This window comes from Puma concolor, chromosome A2 (assembly GCF_028749965.1).
Source record: "Puma concolor isolate L17-30 chromosome A2, mPumCon1.1.hap2, whole genome shotgun sequence".
Classification (NCBI taxonomy): Eukaryota; Metazoa; Chordata; class Mammalia; order Carnivora; family Felidae; genus Puma; species Puma concolor.
Window position 1 is genome coordinate 107,671,208 of NC_141668.1, and position 23,143 is coordinate 107,694,350.

Below are 23,143 nucleotides of genomic sequence, written 5' to 3' on the forward strand. Positions count from 1 at the left end.
TAGCATGACCTTAGCTGTAGGTTCCCTGGAGTTGTGTTTTTTTCAGGTCCAAGAAGTTCCTTTGTATTCCTAGCTTTGGAGTATTTTTTTTTCACGACAGGGTGTTGGATTTTGTCTGTGTTTTGCTAGATCCATCGAGAGGATTAAGTGGGTTTTGTCCATCCATCTGTTACCATGGTATATTACCTTGACTGATTTCCATACTCGAGTTACTCTTGCGCCCTGGGCACAGACCCCTCTTAGCCATGGTGCAAAGTCCGGCATAAGGACATACCGTCCGGTCAGAGTGTGCACGGCGCTGTGATTGTGGGTGCTGTCTTCCAGCTCCACTGTGAGGATGTGTGCAGACCTTCAGCCTGCTGTAGCCACACTGCCGTCTGCGTCCAGCCCCGCACCGTACCCTCTCGTTTGCCACAATGCATCTCTGTCGTTCTGTTTGCCGGAGATCAAGGGTTTTGTGCAGTTCTGATGTGCTGCCTCACTGGGTCTCTTTAGTTCTCTTGCACAGACCATCTCTCCTCTGAGCCATTCTCTGTCTGCCCCGACCTCCTCACCCGCCCAAGAAGATTTCTATCACAAGTACCCCTGTCTCGGTAGGCAGGCCGAAGAGGTTCCCAGCATGTCGGAGCAATCCTGATAACTCCCCAATTTCCTTCAGATATAATTCCAGCCTGAAGCACCTGTCCACCCTCCAGCTGATGGGCAGTTACGCAGAAATCAGGAACTACATCACCATGATCGCCAGGATCCTGAGTCGCTGGCCTGCAGACGACAGAAGTCCCCCGTGCGGCCAGTGGTCACGAATACAGGATGCGCTGATTTCTTCCGCATGCAGACTGCCTTCCACAGATCAGGTACCATCAGGGGCAGGGCACGCTCGGTACCTGTGCATGGGCATCGGGTAGCCGGGCCTGACTCACCAGCAAGCGGCCTTACTAAAGCAGTCAAGAAAGAGGACCGGGAGGGCGTGGCTTGGGCGCGAGGCTGTGGCCTCTGTCACGTGTGCTCATTCTTCCACAAACAAATGCTGTCGGTTCACAAGAGAGGCCGTGCAAGGTGGTTACCACTGCAGGTCACTGTGAAGTGACCCATCTGACTGTGTCTTGTCAGTGACGTGCCGGAGTTACGTGTATGATTATGTGCAGCTTCTAAGGAAATGGGCGTGTGTTCAAATGTCACTGCCCTTGGTCACTGCCCGTCTGCACCTGCTGTCCCTGATTGCCACTAGAGAACGCCGCATCTTAGAACATGTGTCATTGTAGTGTTGATCCTTCCTGAACTGGTGCTGTTCCTTCCTCCGGGACTCTCTCCCCCTTGTCCCAAGTTTCCCTGAGCTCTGCCCTCCCTCTCCTTCCCCTCCGGTCACACTCCAGGTGGGCTGGGGGAGGCGGACACCCTGCTCCCCCTGGGAAACTCAGGTCAAGGGGACCCTGGGTCCCTCCACGGTCCCTCGCCTCAGAGCCCCGGAATCCGCTCCAGCTGCAGGAAGGACCACACGGTGAACTGTTTGACTTTAAATAAGCATAAGTAACCTTCCCTTTTGCCTCCTTCTTGTGCTTGCTTGTTTCTCTGGGTCAGGAGGAAATGCTTGATTCTGTTCTCCTGTTCAGGGACCTCCTGCGCTTCCCTCACAAGGTGAGTGCTGTTTCTTGCCAAGTGTATTTTCCTGCTTTTGTGCCTAACTGGGAGGATCTCTGTCCGTTCTTGAAGAACATACAGTATAGGGTTTGACCCTTGAATTAGAAACGGGACTTCTCTCGCAAATTCACCTGAATAGCACGGCGCATCCCAGAGCATGAGGCAGTAAGGTCTCCCTAACACAGAAGTTTGAAGACCCAAAGTAGAGACGCATTACGACGGTGTCGTCCATACTACACATACTTCTGGTTAAGGGGGTCGTTCTCTGCTAGTAATCTGGGTGCTGGGTTCTCCAGTCCGCGCCTTCTTTCTCCTCGCATCTCTGGCCCCACTGCCCCCATTCCCCGATGTTCTCACTGCCTGCTCACTGGGAGGGGAGAGGAGACCCCACCGAGGTCGTCTACACCAGCCCTCAGAGCGAGCTGCAGCCCAGCCTGTCTTCCAGGGCCCCCCCTTGCCCTGGCAGGGATGCTCCACAGCCAGGAGGGCTCACCCCCTACTTGTGCTCGATCCCATCCGGGCCGCCTCATCGCTCCCTTGTAGCAGTGTGACTGCTGCCCCCTGGCATCGTGCGGGCCCCTGTGTGGTTGCAGGTGGTGGCCCCTCTTCAGAGCAGAACCTGCCGAAGGCGGGCTCGGCCCGCCGTGACTCACACACAGGTAAGCTGTCGGGATCTGGCTGCCTGCCCCACCTCACCACAGAGCCTGCTCCTGACCCAGTACCTGCAGACTCCCGTGCTGCCTGGTCTGCCCCTCGAGGGACCCCTCTGGGCACATAGCCTCTTTGCCTGTGACCACTGTGGGCCCCTCCCTTCTCCGTTGCCTGGCAGGTGCACAAGGATCTCATCACGGCCTTTTCAATTAAAGGCCAGTGATGTTGCTGAACTGATGGTCTCCACCCCTGTCCTGCCCAGGAACTCCTCTGTGTAACCCCTGACTCTGCTCCCTGCCCCTCCATCTGTGCTCCCTGCATCTCCAATCCTTGCCCCTCCAACTGCTCCCTGCCCCTCCAGCTGTGCTCCCTGCCCCTCCAACTATGCTCCCTGCATCTCCAGCTGTGCTCCCGCCCCTCCAGCTGTGCTCCCTGCCCCTCCAACTGCTCCCTGCCCCACCAGCTATGCTTCCTGTCCCTCCAACTGTGCTCCTGCCCCTCCAACTGTGCTCCTGCCCCTCCAGCTGTACTCCTGCCCCTTCAGCTTTGCTCCCTGACTCTCCAGCTGTGCTCCCTGCCTCTCCCACTGTGCTCCCTGCCTCTCCCACTTTGCTCCTGCCCTCCAACTGCTCCCTGCCCCTCCAGCTATGCTCCCTGCTCCTCCAGCTGTGTTCCTTCCCCTCCATCTATGCTCCTGCCCCTCCAGCTGTGCTCTCAGGTGTGCTCCCTGCCTCTCCCGCTGTGCTCCTGCCCCTCCAACTGCTCCTTGCCCCTCCAACTGCTCCCTGCCCCTCCGACTGCTCCCTGCCCCTCCAGCTGTGCTCCCTGCCCCTCCAGCTGTGCTCCCTGCCCCTCCAGCTGTGCTCCCTGTGCCTCCAGTTGTGCTCCTGCCCCTCCAAGTGTGCTCTCTGCCCCTCTAGCTGTGCTCCTGCCCCTCCATTTGTGCTCCCTACCTCTGCCGATGTGCTCCCTATCTCCCCTACTGTGCTCCCTGCTTCTCCAACTGTGCCCACTGCCTCCAGAACATTCCCTCATGAATACAAGCTCCTTTCACTCCTCTGCACCCATATAACCAGGGCTGTGACACCAGCCCAGCCCATGACACAGGTGTGGCAGGAACGAGGGACTGAGTGAGGACTTGGATGACTGTCACCTTGTTCTCTCCCTCCTGCCCAATCCACGTCCGCATCACCTTGAATTGCTCCCTGTCAGTGACCTGGGGAGGAAGGCTGGCCCCCAGCAGGGACACATCCCCACAACTGCCCAGAGCAGACCTCAGAGAAGACACTTTAGTCAGTGACGCTCTCTGCCTTTAAGGCATTGGTGGCTTCCCAGAACCTTGAGGACAGAGTCCGTTCTCCCGCATCTCACACCTGGGCTTCACTTGCTCAGCGTCCTCTGCACTTCCTCTCGCACCTTCCATGGCCACCCGCCATGTTCCTGTCAGCAAATATTCCTTGCACCCCTGAACCTGTATGTTCTCCCTCAGCCTGGAACATTCCTGTCGCTCTTCCCGGGGAAGATACCATTTTCTCCCCCAAAGCTAGGTTCAGGTGGTGCGTTCTCGGTGGGCTCTCCAGGGCCCCGCAGGCAGAGCTCACTCGTTCTGGACAAGTCTGTAAGTGACCGCATTAGGGCGCTTTAGCACCTCTGACTGGTGATCACTTTCTGCACGCCTGTCTTTGACCTCCAGGCGACTTAGCCTGCTAGGATCTCACACCGGGTTGGGACAAGTAGCGGACCATCCTGGCATGTCAGCAGCCTGTCCCCGTCATGCGCGCATGCACAGGTGTCAGCGGGTGGGCTTCCCAGGGTGACGCGCGCACCCTGGGTCCTGTCAGCCCGTGCCCCCGACGCTTCCCAGGCTGGAGAGAGGCAGAGAGAAGGGGCACCACTCATCAAGGATGTTGCCCGTAAGTGCCATCCCGCACCCCATCACATCCCCCTGAGAGGACCCATCACAGGGCTGCTCCTGGGCTCTGGACACCTGGGAATGGAATTACTCCCCCAGGCCAGGGGGGTGACTTGGTGGAAGCCGAAGACATCTGCATAGGTCCCGCTCCCCTGTCTGTGCACCCTGGGGTCTGCCACGGTCCTGGCCTCAGTGTGGGCAGACCTTAGCAGGGTTGTCATTTGCAGAAACCATTTCCAATAGTTTTGATTAAAAAGTAGCCAGTGTTGGGGCATCTGGGGGCTCAGTCGGTTAAGCATCTGACTCTTGGTTGCATCTCAGGTCATGATCTCACAGTTCGTGAGTTCGAGTCCTGCGTCGGGCCCTGTGGTGACAGTGCAGAGCCAGCTTGGGATTCTCTCTCTCTCTGCCCCTCCCCTGCTCATTCTCTCCTTCCCTCTCTGTCTGTCCCTCCCCTGCTCTTTCTCCCTCTCTCTCTCAAAATAAAATAAGCTAAAAAAATGGCCAGTGTGAAAAGTGGGCATAATCTGTTCTTTAAAGGCATTTGTTTTACTTGAAGTAAGAACTTATTACTTCAATTCTGAGAAGTTACTTTGTGTGTGGTGCCTGTAATAGCAGTTTCAGTGTGTTTCCAGGCGAGTTTCATCTCATTGCTGATGAAAGAGTTTGATGTCAGGAAGTGTTTCCAAGCCACGTTCTGGCTAAACAAGCATGGCTGTCAGAAAGTAGAATCTTAATTTCGTTTCATCGATACCCATTTACTTGGCAATTGCCAGGAGCTGCCAGGGCACAAAGGAGGGACACATTCAGTGCTGTCTTTGGGGCACCCATGACGGGCGCTAAACGCGGGAACAGACACGCTTCGGTAAATATGCCGGGTCCTGTAAGGAGGAGGGGGACAGGGAGCTCCAGAAACATGGGCAGTGATGCAGACTACTTTGCCTGGTGGGCACTTGACGTTGGTTTTAAAAGATACATGGGAAAGAATCATGATTAATCCTGTCCGGCGCAGTAATGGCGTCGTGGGCACGTCTTCAGAAAGAGTTCTCATGTCAGCCGTACACACTGACGTGTTCATGCATGGAAACAGTAGAAACCATGCAATTCGTTTTTAAATATCTTCTTTTTTTTTTTTTTTTTTTTTTTTAAATTTTTTTTCAACGTTTTTATTTATTTTTGGGACAGAGAGAGACAGAGCATGAACGGGGGAGAGGCAGAGAGAGAGGGAGACACAGAATCGGAAACAGGCTCCAGGCTCCGAGCCATCAGCCCAGAGCCCGACGCGGGGCTCGAACTCACGGACCGTGAGATCGTGACCTGGCTAAAGTCGGACGCTTAACCGACTGCGCCACCCAGGCGCCCCTTTAAATATCTTCTTAGAAACCAAAGGAGAGGGAGAAAATCTCTTGTCGATGAGTAATAATCACAGCTGGGTTATTCTGTTTTCGTGTATGTTTGAAAATGGTCCCTATTAGGAGTTTAGGAAAAAAGAGAGTAAAGTAGGATTTTGCCAGCAGATGTAGGGAAAGGACACTGCAGGGCAAGACGTTGATGCTTGGGGAACCATAAGAGGGTCGCTGGGTTCAGACCCAGCAGCGTCTTCGCGTAACGGTTATTAGAGACTCTTATTTTCTCTGGTCGTTTCATGGCTCAGGAAACCGAAGACCAGAGAGGAAATTGTCACCTCTGAATTTGGCCAGTCTTCCACTAGGCAGAACCCGGGCTCGAACCCCGCCATCTGGAGCTGTGGTGCTGCATTTGCTGTTTCCAGGAGTGATGGAGGAGACAGGTGCAGGGAGACTGGTTACGCCTTCACTTCTCCCACAGGTAAGCTTTACGAGTGCAGCTCTCGTCCTGAAGTCCACCCAGGCGCTCCTGGCTCAGAGCCTGCTCTCGGGGAGGCCCGCGGTGGCTGAGCGCACGATGCTGGAGCTTATACTGCTGGTGTCTGCCATCTGGGAAGTGTCCGACCAGGAGACCCCGAGGAACGTGGGCTTCCTCCAAGAAGAGGGCATTAAGGTCATCTCGGCCCTCTTGTTGGTAAGTCAGACTTCATCTTCGTTGGTAACAGCCATCCCCTCTCGTGGCTGCTTCTAGACACCGAGACCATAACTGGTTCCTGAAGTTCCGTGTGGCTTCTTCTGGGTGGTCGTGGGCGCCTTCGGAGATTTTTGGCTTGAATTTTGAGTGTTTCGTGCGAACGCTGTAACGTTCACGATGAAACTTTGCTTCCGTTCCATCCTTCCGTGTTTTGGTAGAGTCCCTTTTGGGGTGTCTGGAGCGGTGCCTGACTTAGAGACGGCATTTCTCAGCACACTTTCTGCTTCTTGAGGAGCAGAGTGAAGTAATACAAATGATTTCTAATGTGCGTTAATGTGAAAAGCAGCCCTGATGCATAACTACCTCCCTCCTGTCCAGACCTACTGGTTTAACCGATACTTGGGAAATCAGAAATACACAGATGCTCCCCTCATAGCAACTGATTAGCAATTATGCATTTAGAAACACGAGCTGCTCACCTCACACCCACCCTGCACTAAACCCCAAGGCACGCACTCCCGTCTATACAGCAAGACCATGCAGTATTGAGGCTCCTTCTGGATGGGCTGAGAAACCGGAAGTATAGCAGTTGTCGCAAAACGAATAGAAGGATAGTGGTTGTTGCAAAGTGAATGAAATGTTCCAGGCACAGGGCCCGAAACCAAAGAAAACAGGTTGTGTGTTATTGGTATTTGGTGTTTATATCCCCGTATCACCAGCTAGCTAGTCCAAACTACCTTGAGATGAGCTACCTTTTCATGACTTTGTCTCCCCCCTGCTTCTGGATTCGAGACTGCGTACTCATTTGTGCTGTGAGCGTTTGACTCTCTGTTGTTCCAGGAAGGTCTCTCTGCAGCCAAGGAGCGTCAGCTCTGTGTCAGCGCTGGGCAGATGGAGTTCTGCACGCTTCTTCATCACGACCATCAGGGCGCTGTGCAGAGCCTGGGCCCTGTGCGCGTGCATTTACCTGGTGGCCTGGCCAGACAGAGGCCTGCGGTGGCGGGGATGCAAAGCCCGTGTTACATTAGCCAGCTCATGCTCTTCAAGAAGAACCCGTATCCGGGGCGACGAGCTCCCGGCCAGGTATCATACGGCGGGTGACCCATCCCTTCGAGTGAGCACCTCTGCCGTGCAGGGGTTACGCTTTGATGATAAGAGAGGGGTCAGCGTGGCACGTTTCGCTCAGGTCCAAGAGGGGGGCCGCTTACAATGTACGGTTGGCTCTAGTTTTCTCGGAAGAAGCTTTTAGCAAAACTAGGTCTCCCTGGGATCCCGGGACCTGGGCCCACTCAGTATTGCCGAAGGGGCCATTTTACCTGTTTCTGCAAATCAGAGGAAGAATGTAACTCCGTGAGACTTGAGACGGGGCTGCCTTGGGCCCACTAGCCTGTACCTCTTGTCTTCCACACTTAACTCACCGGCACCTCGAGGCTGAACCAGCAAGCGCAGCCGCCGGGTTCTTGGGGGGCTCGGCAGAAGAGGGGACCAGAGTCAGAGCAGGGTGTGAGAATGGGGAGGTCGGGGAAGGTGGGGCCAGCTCTTGGCGATTCTGGGAGCCCCTGCTTCGCCTCCTGCACCCGGAAACCACCTGCAGAACCCCATTGTCGCAGAGAGCTGGGAGGGCAGAGTCAGCATCCTCCGTGTGTTCCACACCCCCCGCTTGGCTCAGGTACCCGGTAAATGTCTGATGACTGAATGACGTACAGCTTATCTTGGTGAAAAATGCTCATCTGAGAAAACATCGACCCGTTGTTATTTTCTTAGGGAAATAGAAATGGCTAGTCAGCATATGAAAATTATTCTTTTTTTTTTTTTTTTACATTTATTTATTTTTGAGAGAGATGGAGTGCAAGCTGGGGAGGGGCAGAGAGAGAGAGGGAGACACAGAGCCTGAAGCAGGCTCTGGGCTCCAAGCTGTCAGCACAGAGCCCGACACGGGGCTCGAACCCATGAGCTGTGAGATCATGACCTGAGCCGAAGTCGGTCACTTAACCGACTGAACCACCCAGGTGCCCCAAAAATCATTCAAATTAACAAACAGGAAATAGAAATCAAAATGATTTTTTTTAACACGCAGCAGCACAGTTCTTTAGAGAGACTCGCTTCTAGGGAGGCATGGCGAGCAGGCATCCACGGTGCATGTTCTCCGAGCAGCTTCACGCGCCGGACCTGCTGCTACACTGAGCCTACGGAGGAAGGGGAAAAAGAGCTATTCAAAGCAAGATGTGCTGTTTTACTTATTTATTCAAAACAACATTATGTGTGATCACCTAAATAGAAATGTATCTAAATGTTCGACAGAGGGATCCAGCTCACTGGTGATTTAAATGAATTATTATCCATGTATCACCAGTTGAAATTACGTGAGTCAGGGGCTTTTAGTGACTTTGGAAGATTCTGTGCAAACAGTGAGGAGCATGCGTTGCGTGCCCAGTGTGTGTCTGGGGCACAGAGACGGGTCGGGACGCAGCACCCCAGACGGGTTCTCTGAGCCACGGCGCCACAGGCCAGCTATCCATGTCTCTTCTGTACGCCTTTCTGTACCTTCCTGATTGTCTACGATCTGCCGCTGTTCTTCTGGTGTGAGCTGTTAAAGTGAAAAACGAAACTACTTTAGACTTTAGAAATTATTAATATAATAAGAGTAATCACAGTCCTGCCTTCCTAACCAGTAAAGGGAGCCGCGTTTCTCCACCCCGCCCCCTGCTGTCGGATGCCCAGTACTGCCGCCTGGCTCCTAGGTGCTCCTGTCTCTGCAGATTGGCTCGCTTGTCGCCCTGTCCCTGTTCACCTGCTCTGGCAGAAGGCCCATCAGCAGGCAGCGGCTGAGGGAGCCTGTGGTCGTGGAGTTCGGGGAGGAAGACGGCCTGGTGAGGGGGTCTTGCCCAAGCCACCTTGACTTCACGTAGGCCGCGTGGCCTCGTGTGCCTTGACTTTTCCCAAGGCAAATTTTGCTGACCTCGCTTTCCATGTGGTGACAGGGTGAGAGGAGAAACAGGACGACCTTTGCGTTGCTTCGGGAGACAGTGAATTTTCATCGGTTCACCGGGCGTTCCGAAAGCCCCCAGGAGTCTCTGCAGATAAGGATAGAATTCTCTAGGCCCATTTCAAGAGCGTTCCCGGTCATGGTGCTGGTAAGGTGTGTTGTGGGGAGGCCACCAGGGTTTCTTTCCAGCCAGCGACAAAGTCCTTGCAAAAAGCTATGGAGTAAACTTACTTTAATTTTTTTTTTTTAATGAAGTTTATTTATCTTGAGAGAGAGAGAGAGAGTGGGGAAGGGGCAGAGAGAGGGGGAGAGAGAGAATCCCAAGCAGGCTCTGCACTGTCAGCAAAGAGCCCGGCTTGGGGCTCGAACTCATGAACCTGGAGATCATGACCTGAGCCGAGGTCTAGAGTCTGATGCTCAACAGATTGAGCCACCCAGGTGCCCCCAGGGAGTGAAATTCACTTTTAATGCAGTCCTGAGCTCATTGTCTAACAGAATTATGTGCCATATGTGACATGGTCACCTGCTCACAGAATAAGCTTCCTGCCAAGTTTTTCCTGATTTTGGATTCCTACCTGCTCAGCTTATTAGCATAAGAAACGCCCAAATACCGGTGGCCTCATTAGGAATCCACTTCTCTCTCACCGTGTAGACCTGGGTCAGAATCCTCTTACTTTCTGTTTATTTTTCTAAGAAAAAAAAAAAAAATGCGTTCAAAGAGATGTATCTGAGGAGACTTGGTAAACGAATCCTGTCTCTCAGCGATGTTGAGTCGGTGAGGCCTCGGGAGGCCCATCCTATGGATGAATCACAAAGGAACACAGGTGAATGACTGCCGGGAAGGTTTTTAGGAATGAATCCTGCATGAACAGAGCCAGCAGATGCCGCCGGCACTGAGAGCTCACGTCCGTCTGGGTGGGCCCGGGGTTCTGCTGGATCATTTCTCCTCCCTGAGGGCCGCGTCCTTCAGCTGTCGGACAAAGCTTTCCTCTGTCTGTCCTGCTGCCCTGCCTAGGTGGGCACCTCAGCTAGGTGTGTCTTCCACAGGGTAACATCCACACCGCATACAGCACAGACTCAGTGTATGTCAGCTGACCCTCATCTGGTCACACGAGCTGACCCACTGAGTGGGAAGCATGGCTCTTTGCTTTTAAAAAAAAAAAAAACAAAAAACACTTATTTATTTTTGAGAGAGAGACAGAGTGTGAGTCCGAGAGGGGCAGAGAGAGAGGGAGACACAGAGTCTGAAGCAGGCCCCAGGCTCTGAGCTGTCCGATGCGGGGCTTGAACTCACGAACCATGAGATCATGACCTGAGCCGAAGTCGGACGCTTAACCGACTGAGCCAGCCAGGTGCCCCAGAAGTTTTTATTTTTAATGCAGTGAAGGGAGGGAGGGCGTGTAGTTCTTACTGAGAGCCAGTGCTGCCGGGGGACACACACAGTGGCCCCGCGGAGTCCCAGCCCGCGTCCTTGTCCTTGCACAACGTTGCATGACAGAGGTCCTCAACAGGAAAAAAGCAAAACAAAACTGGACACTATTGCTTTGCTTTTCCTTCCTAGGTTCTCTGAGAAACCTACTCCTTCCGATTTTCTCGTGAAAAAGGTCTACGTCTGGGATGAGCCCATGGTACACGTGTATGTCCCTGCCACTTCTCTGAGAGGTCAGTGCACAGGATCTCACGAGCCTTAGTTGTCCCTGTGATGACAGTAGCTGTCGCAAGACATGCACAGATAGTGGGGACTTTCCTACTCCTGGTGGAAGTGTCATGCCATGTGCAGAGGTGGCCCGTGTGCGTCCAGCCTGACCCCGGTGTGCAGCGGTGCCCTGGGCTGTGGTCACCGACCCTGCCCGTCTCCCTCTCCCCAGCACCTTCCCGCGGCTTCCAGTTTCTGCAGCGCTTCCCTTCCTGGCCTCCGCTACCCTCTGCGGACCCTCCAAACTCCTCTTTGGTGGACCTTCCCCGACCCCCGGGATCTCTCTGCTGGCTACTCCCCTGACACCTTGTGTTTGCCTCTCCTGTTTGCTGCTCTGCCTCCTGGCATCAGGGCCATGACTCGACGGCCTCCCTGCAGCCCCAGGATCTCTCCCAGCCATCAGCAGGCAGAGCAGGGCAGGGCAGGGCCAGTCTGGGCCGACCTTGTTTGCTTAGGCTCCTGAGTCTCTGTTGTTCCCGGAAGGCAAGAAACAGGCTGGCTGCTTCGGGGCGTCCACACTCCGTAAGCATGTGGGCCCAACCAATTCCGTGGGCTGTGGACCTTGCACAAGCATTGGCTTCTAGCTGGCGCACCTGTCGCCTCTGTTTTCATGTTTCTGTCAGATCTCTTTTCCTCTGAGAACCGGGCACTGTGAGCTCCTTGTTTCTTTTCAGCATGGACAACATGGTTAACCATCTTCAGATTCTCACTGGCAGTTTAAAACACTTTGCCTTTGATGTTTCTTTTTAATAGTTTTTGTTTGTTTAGTTTATTTATTTTGAGAGGGAGAGAGCCAGTGGGGGAGGGGCAGAGAGAGAGAGAGAATCGCAAGCAGGTTCCATGCTGTCAGCACAGAGCCTGACGCAGGGCTCAAACCCACGGATCGTGAGATCGTGACCCGAGCCGAAGTCAAGAGTCAGATGCTTCACCGACTGAGCCACCCAGGCACCCCTCCATACTTTTTTATTGTAAGAAATTTCAAACCGACATAAACCTAGGGAAAAAAAGAAAAAAGGTTGCAATTTATATGTCATTTCAGCATTATTTCACACGTTTAAAGATCACTACCTCCTTTTTTGGTGACCTATTCATATATGCCCATTTCTCTCTCAAGTTTATTTTTTCCACATTTTTTCTATATTTTTCTATATTTTTTACTTTGTTTTCATTGGGGTTTTTTTTGCATTGCAAACTTTTTTAAGAGTAAAATTTATCAACTTGTTTTAAGTTACTCTTAGATTTTTTTTTAAATTTTTTTAACGTTTTTTATTTATTTTTGAGACAGAGAGAGACACAGCACAAACAGGGGAGGGTCAGAGAGAGAGGGAGACACAGAATCTGAAACAGGCTCCAGGCTCTGAGCTGTCAGCACAGAGCCCGACACGGGGCTCGAACTCACGGACCGCGAGATCGTGACCTGAGCCGAAGTCGGACACGTAGCCGACTGAGCCACCCAGGCACCCCAAGTTACTCTTAGATTTTGAGTCCTAGTTAGAAATTCGTTCTTTATACCCACGTTCTGAAAGAAATCATTCACATTTAGGTTTTCTTTTGGTGTCTATATTGCTTCATTCGTTTGTGTTTAGATCTCTGATTGATGCTTCTCACTGCAGGTGGTGTGAGATACAGATTGAAGTTCATAATTTTTTGAAAAATTTTTTAATGTTTATTTTTGAGAGAGAGACAGAGACAGAGCATGAGCAAGGGAGGGGCAGAGAGCGAGGGAGACACAGAATCCAAAGCAGGCTCTGGGCTCCTAGCTGTCAGCACAGAGCCTGACGCGGGGCTCGAACTCATGAACCGTGAGATCATGACCTGAGCCAAAGAACCGACTGAGCCACCCAGACACCCTAATTTCATGTTTTTACAAGTAGTTGGTTGTCTCAAAATCATTTATTAGGGACAGGTCTCCAGGGTGGCTCAGTCGGTTAAGTGTCCCTCTTCAGCTCAGGTCACGATCTCATGGTTCAAGAGTTCAAGCCCCACGTCGGGCTCCACACTCTCTCTCCCTCTGCACCTTGCTCATATGAACCCTCTCTCTTTCTCTAAAAAAAAAAAAAAATTAATTAGTGTTTAAAAAATCTTAAGGGCAAATTTTAAATAAATGGACTGTTAAATTTTTTTTAAGATTTTATTTTTAAGTAATCTCTGTACCCAAAGTGGGGCTTGAACTCACAGCCCTGAGATCAAGAGTTGACACACTCTACTAACTGAGCCAGACAGGCACCCCAAATATTTTTGTTTCTAAGCATAAAAGTCATCCAAAAGTGACCGGCTGCCTCCTCATGGTTACCGCACTATTCTTATCGGGACGACAGCAAACTCGGGATGTGCTGGTATTTGGCAGGAGGCTGAAGGCCAAGGAGAGCAGGGGTGGGGTGGTGTGGAGTTGGAGAGGCTGACTCCTGCCCCATGCTCCCTGCCCCACTGCCCACTACCCCCCTACCCACGGTCCCACTGCCCCCCTGCCCACTACGCCCTAACCCCCTACCTGCTATCCCACTTGCCCCCTGCCCCCTACCCCCCTACCCGCTGTCCCACTGCCCCCACTGCCCCCCTTCCCACTACCCCCACTGCCCCCTGCCCCCTACCCCCCTACCTGCTGTCCCACTGCTCCCACTGCCCCCCTGCCCACTACCCCCCTACCTGCTGTCCCACTGCCCCCACTGCCCCCTGCCCCCCTGCCCCCTACCCCCCTACCTGCTGTCCCACTGCCCCCCTTCCCACTACCCCTACTGCCCCCTGCCCCCCTGCCCACTACCCCCACTGCCCACTACCGTCCCCCACCCACAGCCCCCCTGCCCCGGCCACCTTTGGGGTGCATTGTGCCTTTTTGCAAACTTCAGGTTGTATTGAGTTGGGTTTTTTTCTCTCCTTAGACACAAGCTTGGGATACTTATCCTTACTGGATGCTGACTATGACAGAAGCCCTCGGAACAAGTATTTGGCCAAGGCCGTCAACTACACTGTGCGTTTCCAGTGGCTCCGATGCGTCTTCTGGGAGACGAGGGAATGGAGGTCTGCAAACTCCTCTCCGCAGCCAGGAGCTTCTCCAGGGAAAGTGAGCTGCAGGTAGGGACGTGCTGGTGAGGACGAACCCAACTTACACCACGGCTGCATTTTCCTCTGCGTGGGGCCCAGCGTGGGGTCTCCCTGGCCGTGGCCCTGGGAAAACTGTGCGTCCCTCCCGTCAGCAGGTCTGGTCCCCTCCATGCTTCAGGATCTGGCTCTTGGGTTCTCTGTACCCTCCCCTCCCCGAGGTGACGGCACATGGTAGCTGTCCCCCCACATCCTCTGAAGAAATGTGCTGGTGGGTGGGGTGGCGCCTGGTGTCAGCCGCCTCTGCACGTTCTTGGGGGCGCGTCTGCACTTGGGCCGTGGGGCGTCTGCTCTCGCCGCTCCCCCCCACCCCCCGTGCCCTGGCGCCCCACCTGTGGGAAGCCCCCCAACCGCATGGTTGTGAAGGCAGATTTCCTGTGCAGGAAAGTCCCCACACGGACCACATCGGCCCTCTGGAAGATTTGGGTGTATCGGTCACGCTGCTCGATTAGAAATTCTTTATCATCTAGGCAGAACGGGCAGTACTGTGGGAGGCTCTGCCGGAACCTTTCCACTAGAGGGCAGGGTACAGTGATCGGGCACATTCAGAAGTAGAAATGGTCATTTCCTTCTTAGAATCGAGTCTCAGGGCACCCAGGTGGTGCAGTTAGTTGAGTGTCTGACTCTTGGTTTCAGCTCAGGTCATGATCTCACAGGTCGTGGGATCAAACCCCATGTCCGGCTCTCTGCTGACAGTGTGGAGCCTGCTTGGGATTCTCTTTCTCTCTCTGCCCCTCCCCTGCCCATGTGTATGTTCTCTCTCTCTCTCTCAAAATAAGGAGGGAGGGAAGGAGGCAGCGAGGAAGAGAAAGAGTGGGAGGGAAGGGAAAATGGAGGGAGGAAGGGGAGGGAAGGGGAGAGAAAAATCAAGTCACGAGGAGCCGTGTTTTGTGGCGTCTGTTAGGAGGCTGAGATGCCCAGCTCACGCCCATGTCTGCGTGTCTCCCTCCTCTTCTTCGGTTGTGCTGTTCAATTTATACGGTGCCCAGGCTAGTAAATCATCGGCCCTACTGTAACGGCTCAGTATTTACCTCTGATGTCAAACTGACCACGAACGCATTAACACAGCCGTTCATTCTCCATCACATCCCGCCGTCCGCGGACACTTTTCCACGAGCCAGGGGCACGAGAATGAACGCCACACAGGGTCTGCTCACGAGACAACGAGGGAGAGGTGGGTTTTAGTCAAACAAAGTCAGTCTTTTGGTAGGAGTGACGGTGACAGGGTCCCTGTACCCCGAGTCTGCTTAGTGGCCACTCATCTGCCCACAGCGGGGCTGGGACTTGAACTTGCTGTGTCCGGGCCTGAGCTGGACTGTGCACAGTGTGGACACTGAGGTGTCTGCATAACAGGTGTCTGTTATGTGCTGCAACCCATCACCCTTCCTGACCCTCCCTTAATCCGCGTACGTGACACTGTCGACACGGCCCTCGACACACACGTGCCGTCCTAAGCCGCGTCTCCCTCCTAGCTACGATCGCCTCGCACCGGTCTCTGTCGCAAGAAGAAACCTGAGTGCCGGCTTTTCAGTGGAGGGCGTTTCCAAGCTGCAGAGGTGAGCTCCGTTTTCCAAATGAGAATAAAGTTTTGTTTGCCCCGCTGACCGAGCGGGACACCCAGGTATGCCCGAAACCCACGTCCCTTACGGTCAGCTTGCCTTTTGGAATACCCGTGTTACCAGACTATCGTCCGGAATGTCACGTACATTTCTCTGTACTTACATCCGCTGACAAGAGATGTATAAGCAGGAAAGTCAGCGCGCTTCCTGTCAGGCTGAGCCTTGGCTGGTCATTCTTGCCAGGGAGGATGCGGTGGTTTGCCCGTCCTGGTTTATGTGTGTTCGTGGCTCCCTCTTTCTCTTCAAAAGTGTCCCATTTTGTTTTATTAATATTATTTTTGAAGTTAGTTTGGTTTTTTGTTTGAGTGATCTGTCCACCCAACATGGGGCTCGAACTCACGACCCTAAGACCAAGAGTCGCATGCTCTAGTGACTGAGCCAGCCAGGTACCCTCCAAAAGTGTCCCATTTTAGAGAATAGATTTGGACTCAACCCTATTCTATAGCCATTTTTTGGTATAGAAACAGTGTATTTGGGGGCGCCTGGGTGGATCAGTCAGTTAAGCATCGGACTCTGGATTTTGGCTAAGGTCATGATCTCACAGTTCGTGGGTTCAAGCCCTGCATAGGGCTCTGTGCTGACAGTGCAGAGCCTGCTTGGGACTCTCTCTTTCTCACTCTCTCTCTGTCCCTCCCCCACTTGCTTTCTCTCTCTCTCTCTCTCAAAATAAATAAATAAACATAAAAGAAAGAATACGTGTGTTGAATTCTGAACTACGGGTAAGGAGAGTGTGAGCCATGGAGCGGGCGCCCTCTGCTGACTCTTCAGTGTCACGCACACAGAGGAGGACCGGGCTTGGCACACAGCAGGTGCCGAGTGGGCGTTTGCTGAATGAGTATCTGAATTTTCTGGTGAGCGTTGGGTGTTAGGTTTCTGTGCCAAATCTCATTGTGATGGGGAATCTGGCTGTACTTTATTAATCCTGGGGACACTGGGGTCACCAGGAGCCCAGTGACTGGGACTCAGGACAGCTGTCCAACTGTGGTTTCAGACAGAACTTCAGGGGGCTGAGCCTTCAGGGGAGGGGCAGCCCCTGGAGTCCTGCAGGGACAGGAATGTTCTGGGAGGACAGCAACCCCACGAAGCCAGGCCCCACGCCCGCCCTTCAAAACCCCGTCAGAGGCCCGTAAGACTCCAGTCCAGGTTAGGGTGCTGGCACAAGTGACTCGAAGGGGACCCCGCTCCGTGGGTCTGGAGCGTTCGGTGCCCCCTGCCCCCGGCCAGCGCTGGTGCCTGGAGCAGGTGGCGAGTGACAGGTGTAGGGGCGCAGGCAGCCGAAGCACGCAGGACAGGGTCTGCCAGGAGGGAGGGAGGGAACACCCACTGCATGCACGTGTGCAAGCCCACTACGGATGTCGCACGTACTGCTCAGCGAGACGGCTGTTCTCATCACATTCCTTTTTCTCTCTCTTTTTTAATTTTTAAAGTTTTATTTATTTTGAGAGAGACAGAGACAACGTGAGTGCGGAGGGGCAGACAAAGGGAGAGAGAGAATCCCAAACAGGCTCCACACTGTCAGCGCAGAGCCTGATGTGGGGCTCGAACCCACGCACCCAGGAGATCACGACCTGAGCCGAAATCAAGAGTCAGACCCTTAACAGACTGAGCCACCCAGGCGCCCTGTTCTCATCCCATTTCATAAAGAAAGCTTCTCAGAGATGGGACGTGAGCGACTGCCCTGCACGGCAGCACCCTTCTGACCCCGAAGCTGGCCGGTTCCCGGGATTCTTTGTCTGAGTCCTAGCTCCTGATCCAGCCACCAACGGCTTCCCCCAGAGGGGCTCTGACCTGTCCCAACACCGGACAGCAGAGGTCGCTCCCTCCGCCTTCCCCTGTTGACCGCGTCCCAGCAAGAGTCTGCCTGCTTCTCCCAGTTATGGGGCCGACAGACGTCTACACACATCAGTGAAGACCAGCAGGGGCCCCGTGTGTGAATGTGAGTGTGAGTGAGTGTGAGCCAGCCTGGGGAGCTTTATCTTCATAATTTACTGTTCATTCCTCTTCTTCTGTTTATAGACACCCGGGAAACCTGCTTCCCAGTATTTTGATTGCGGTTTCTGTGGTTCTCTATGCACTTTTGGTTACCAAAACCAGGCGTGTGGATCGTCACGAGAGAGAGAAGGCGGGGTACATTTTCCTGCAAGAAGACACTCCAGCCGACCACCAGCTGTACGCGGTTGTTGTAGACACAGGCTTCCGGGCTCCAGCCCACTGTAGCGCCAAGGTAAGGGCTCATCGCGGGGCTTGCGCTCTTGTGTGCAAGGCTGTGGATGGCGTGAGCCATGGCGTGGACACTGGCCATCCCAGCTGCCCCTTCGACTCCGTCTGATGGCGGGGGGGTGGGAGGGAGGCTCCTCTCCTGCCGTCCTGCTCTCCCTCACCTGCCTGTCTGTGTGAGCCCCCCTCCCCTGCCCTCAGGGCCGCCTCTTTGAGCCCTCACCCTCTCCACCTCGTCTGTGGGGAGCACTGCAGGCATCCAGCCCTATGTGAGGCTAAGGACGGAATGGGTGTGATGGGGGAGGCCCCGTGGGAGGAGCGGGGACAGTTCAGCAAGACGTTTGGGGACAGTGGCTTTTCTTGTGGAAAAAAACAATATGAAATGTCCACTTCACGTTATACCCGAAAGCACTTCCACAAAATTTAAAGATTAAAACAAAATATGGGAGGGGGCGCCTGGGTGGCTCAGTCGGTTGAGTGTCCGACTTCAGCTCAGGTCACGATCTCGCGGTCCGTGAGTTCGAGCCCCGCGAGTTCGAGCCCCACGTCAGGCTCTGGGCTGATGGCTTGGAGCCTGGAGCCTGCTTCCGATTCTGTGTCTCCCTCTATCTCTGCCCCTCCCCCATTCATGCTCTGTCTCTCTCTGTCTCAAAAATAAATAAACGTAAAAAAAAAATTAAAAAAAAAAATACGGGGGCACCTGGGTGGTTCAGTCGGTTAAGTGTCTGACTCTTGATCTCAGCTCAGGTCTTGATCTCAGAGTCGTGAGTTCAAGCCCCACGTTGGGCTCCACGCAGGGCATGGAGCGTACTTAAAACAACAACAAAACGATATTTAGAAACTTCTCGAAGGAAATGTGTACTTTGCAACGGGGAAGGATTTTAAAAACTGGAAATACATAAGGAACTTTCTTAAATGGAAGAGTGACAGGTTGCACGGCCCCAGAATCAGGCGCTTATGTAGGACAGAAGCCACCCCAGTGAGGGGCAGCAAGCCCTCCTGGCCGGAGTGTGCACCTGCGGGGCTCCTGGTCCACCTCAGTCACTGTCACTGACATCTGGCCTTCCCTGGTCCACCTCGGTCACCGTCACTGCCCCCCAGCCTCCCCTCTGAGCTGAGGAAGGACAACACGCCCACTGTCCTGTCCCCTCCCTCCTGAGACAGACATGTGCCCTAGTGAACCCGAGTTGCCATCTGGTTTTCTAGATCAAACATGTAGAAATCCAGCCGCCCTGGCAGGTGCTCCTTCACCGTCTCTCCCAGGGAAGTTGGGGAGGCGCCATCCAGGGACGGGGTGGGGGCGTCTTCTTGGCCCCTCAGGACCGCGTTGTTGTCCTTGGCCTTCTGGAAGGTTCTGGGAAGGTTGGGGGCTAGGAGAAGGTGCATACACAGGGTAGTGTCCTGTGTTCATGATCTCAGACTCTCACTCTCTTGTCTTTGGAGGTTTACATTGTTTTGTGTGGAGAAAATGGAGTTTCAGAACCCAGAGAACTCTACTGTCCAGAGAAGCCCCTGTTTAAAAGGAACTCCAGACATACCTTTGTCCTGAGGTGAGTGTGGCCCATCAGACCCCATGTGGCCTTAGCACACGTCCGCGGAAGCAGAAATACCAAGCATCACTTCCCAATAAGGAGCACGTGCACACAGACGGATTTGTAACACTGCTCCCAGGGGTGTGTGAAGTAGACTAGAGTCCGGTTAAGTGCAGGAGGGAGGGAGGAGGGGTGTTGGGTTTATCCGCTGGTGAGGGTCAGACGCCCAGCCCTTCCTATGGTACTGACAGCACTCAGTGAATTCAGTTCACCCTGCTTGGGAGAGCAACGCTATATAAGACCCTGTGGTTGGACGGAGAGGGGTAATTTATCAGGAGTACAGGCTCCTGATGTTTCCAGAAAGCGTGGGAGAACTGCAAGGTTTGTTCTCCTGGAGAATTTCATGTACAATCCGTATGGGCTCCAAGTGTCCCGTGTTCATCAAGAAGAGGTTAACTCCAGACTAGTCCATGCCAGACATGCATGCATTAAGGAGTTTGAGTGGATTGGGTTCAGGGGCCCACGTGGACAAGCTGTGTGTGTGCTCAGCGCCCAGCATGGCCAGGGGCGTCGCTCTTAGTGGCTGTGGGGGCCTGAGGGCCCTGTCCACCCCCTACGTCCCAGAGCCCTGTCCACCCCCTACGTCCCAGAGGGGCTTCGTAGGTCAGTCTGTGTAACCCGTGTTTGCTGACATGTCCGATGTGTCCCCAAAGCGAGAATGGGGGCCGGTCCGCCCTCTGGGGCCCCCGCCGCCCAGGCCTGACCAGGCACTGCCGTGTGTGTGTCCCCAGCACCCCAGCTCTGCTGGGCCCGCTCCGCAGGATCCGCCTCTGGCACGACAGCCGCGGGCCCTGCCCCGCCTGGTACGTGAGCCACCTCATGGTGCAGGAGCTGGGCACCGGGCCCGCGCGGCGCTGGCTCTTCCCCGCTGAGTGCTGGCTGGCAGCGGGCTGGGGGGATGGCCACGTGCAGCGGGAGCTGGGCTGCCTTCGCCGGGGACCCGGCTTCTGGAAGGTAGGTGCCAACTGACCCGCCGGCAGGACGCAGTGAGGGCCCTGCTTCTCCGAACAGCACTAAGTTAGAATCAAGGTGGCCGCATCGTAAATGATGCGGCCACTGAGCGAGCCTGCAAGCCTGAAGGAATTGCCCTTGGGTTGTTGGTTTTCTTCCACAATAACGTTTACAGAATTACGGTGGCCTGTGGTCTGTGGTGACCAACGGGCTGCTAATTAGAGACGTGAGTGCCCTGGATTCCTGGTCACCAAAATGACCAGGAAACGGTCCAGGCATGGTCAGGGGGTCATGACAAAAGACAGAATTCCCTAAAACCTCACAAACCAGCTGTGAAACTCGCTCTGCGTCTGTCCTGATCTTTCCCCATTTGTGAGTGTGTTATATGCAGTTGTAATAACGCTTATGCATTTCGCACTTTTTAGTTATCTTCAGGATTTTTGTTTTAGAGAGAGAGAGAATGAGCAGGGACGGGCAGAGGGAGGGAGAGAGAGAGAATCCCAAGCAGGCTGTGTGCTATCAGCTCAGAGCCCAGCGTGGGGCTCAATCCCAGGAACCCTGAGATCATGACCTGAGCCAAAACCAAGAGTCAGGCACTCAGCCGCCTGAGCCACCCAGGCACACCCCCTTCAGTGATGATTTCAAAGCAAATTCATGAATTTTTCTGGAATAGCATTGAGCACCAAGCATTCCTTGAGTTGAACTGAACCTTGTGAAGCACGTGCAAATCTGTACGTGGCGTTCTGCCCACTACGTAGCAGACGCTGCCGGGCTACTGCGGACACCCAGGGGGATGCTCGTTCCTGGTCCTCAGTGTGCTCAAAGCCCAGAAAAAATTAACTGTGCTGTGGGGAGCATGCTGGGAAAGTTGATTAGGATCACCAGGGGAGGGGTGACACTTCCACTGAGCAGGAGGGGGGAGGGTTCCACTGGGGGAGGGGTTTGTGAACAGAGGCTCTGGGGAGGAGGGTGTGAAGACACTTGAGGGCGACAAAGGAGAGGCGGAGGGACAGCCTGTCCCAAAGCCCCCGAGTCCCAGCGCAGGTGGGGTTGCAGGGCATCCAGGGCACCGAGCGGACGAGGGTCGGCGGGGGCCTGCAGCGCCCACACAGCTCGGCGTCCGGCTGGTGAGCCAGGGGCATCCCCGCTCAGGAGGTCACTGCTTGCCAAGCGGGAGCTCCCGCGGTTGGTGCAGATGCCCCAGGTCCGCCGCTGTCTCTGCGCTGGTCTGTTCCAGCTCTTGTATTCGAAGTTCACGGAGTATCTGGAAGACTTCCACGTCTGGACCTCCGTGTACAGCCGGCCCTCACCCAGTGGCTTCCTGCGCACCCCGCGCCTCACCGTCGCCTTCACCTTGCTGTGCGCATACGCGTGTCTTGCTGCCCTGGTCACCGCCTCGAGGCAAGAGCGGGTGAGACCGCTGGCTTTTCTGTAAAGTGGCTTCCAATTCCCAGACCCACAGTGTGACACCTTCCGGACTCAGGGATTAGCAAAACTCAGAGTCCTAGGAGAGGTTTCAAGCAGGGGAGGGAGGCCATGTGCCTCGAGTGCCCCCGAGGTGACGTCCAGAGCTGGGGGGCCTGCGGGGTGGTGGCCTGCTGCATTACCTCCGCCACATGGATCTCGTGGCCTCCTGCTGCCACAGAGCAGGACTTTCCCAGCGGGGTCAGCAGCTTGGGCCGTCCTAGAAAATGCTCCTGGATTCTTTTAAGGTTGGCAGTTAATTCAAATTTTAAAAATCCTCTGACCACAAACAACAGAACAGTTCTGACGGCCACGTTTGCCCTTGGAATGCTAGCGTGCCCTTAGAAGCGCTGGCCTGGCCGTCCCTCATGTGATGGAGAGGTTACTTGTACCTGAGCGCAGGCAGTTAGATCGGAGACCCTGCTCTCCTGTGGGGAGCTCACAGGGTGACTTCGGGGTATGGGAAGAGAGTCAGCTTTGCTGCTTCTGACAACCTGAGGTCATCCGTGGTTCCTGCAGTGGCTGGGAACGTGCCGAGGGGTCCTGTCCGGTGAAGTATCCACCCGGGAGCACGGTGTTCCCAGTATGTGTGATAGCAGTAATGGATCGGCAGAGCTTTTTAAAAAAAGAGTAAGAGGTGTGTGGAGTTGGTAGGACAGCGGTACGTATTATCAGCGTGAAGGGAAGAGCCCTGTCCCCCTAGGACGGGAATGGGCCCAAGGTCAGCACACCTGAACTTGCCCTCCCCTCTGGGGTCACCCGGTGTGTGATCTTCTCGGCTCATCAACGCACTGGGGACACGGGTGCCTTACGGTCAGGTGCGGCGAGGTGCCCACACTTCCAGTCAGGTGCGGCGAGAGGTGCCTCGCAAGAAGGGGCACCCGGCAAACGTCTATTCAGTCTGCAGAGATGCGTATGGCAGAAAAGCAAAAAGATTCCTTGTGATTCTTCTGTTTTTTTATGAAAGGTCCAGGATTCAGGGAGAGGGGCCTTTGGTTAAACGTGGGGTACACACACATCAAACACCTTTGTAGCTAAACCCGGAATGGGTCTGGGGGACATGCGTCCTGCTGTCTTCCCGCAGCTCCCGTGGGCTCTGGGCGCCCCCGACGCGGCCTATAGGTCCTTCCAGACGGGTCTCCTGTGCACCCTGCTGGTGTCTCCCGCGGCTCAGCTCTTGTCGCTGCTCTTGAGGCTCGGCCAGGTACCCGCAGCCCGTCCACCTGGTCCTGCTGTCCCGGGTCCTCCCTCGCCTCGGGACCCCTGCCTGAACAGCCA

At 54.6% G+C, this 23,143-nt stretch overlaps 1 protein-coding gene across 4 annotated transcripts in view; it reads left to right on the forward strand.

Moving 5' to 3' along the window:
- Positions 1-23,143, forward strand: part of PKD1L1 (polycystin 1 like 1, transient receptor potential channel interacting) — a 126,719-nt gene that overhangs the window by 63,359 nt on the left and 40,217 nt on the right. For all 4 annotated transcript variants that reach the window (XM_086697127.1, XM_086697128.1, XM_086697129.1 and 1 more), the window contains 14 exons: positions 659-854; positions 1,579-1,635; positions 6,029-6,241; positions 7,082-7,324; positions 9,001-9,111; positions 9,223-9,380; positions 10,789-10,889; positions 13,803-13,995; positions 15,495-15,578; positions 17,658-17,865; positions 19,302-19,408; positions 20,182-20,404; positions 21,639-21,812; positions 22,950-23,069. In XM_086697127.1, coding sequence (XP_086553253.1) covers positions 659-854; positions 1,579-1,635; positions 6,029-6,241; positions 7,082-7,324; positions 9,001-9,111; positions 9,223-9,380; positions 10,789-10,889; positions 13,803-13,995; positions 15,495-15,578; positions 17,658-17,865; positions 19,302-19,408; positions 20,182-20,404; positions 21,639-21,812; positions 22,950-23,069 — 2,188 coding nt within the window. The remainder of the gene's footprint in view (positions 1-658; positions 855-1,578; positions 1,636-6,028; positions 6,242-7,081; positions 7,325-9,000; positions 9,112-9,222; positions 9,381-10,788; positions 10,890-13,802; positions 13,996-15,494; positions 15,579-17,657; positions 17,866-19,301; positions 19,409-20,181; positions 20,405-21,638; positions 21,813-22,949; positions 23,070-23,143) is intronic.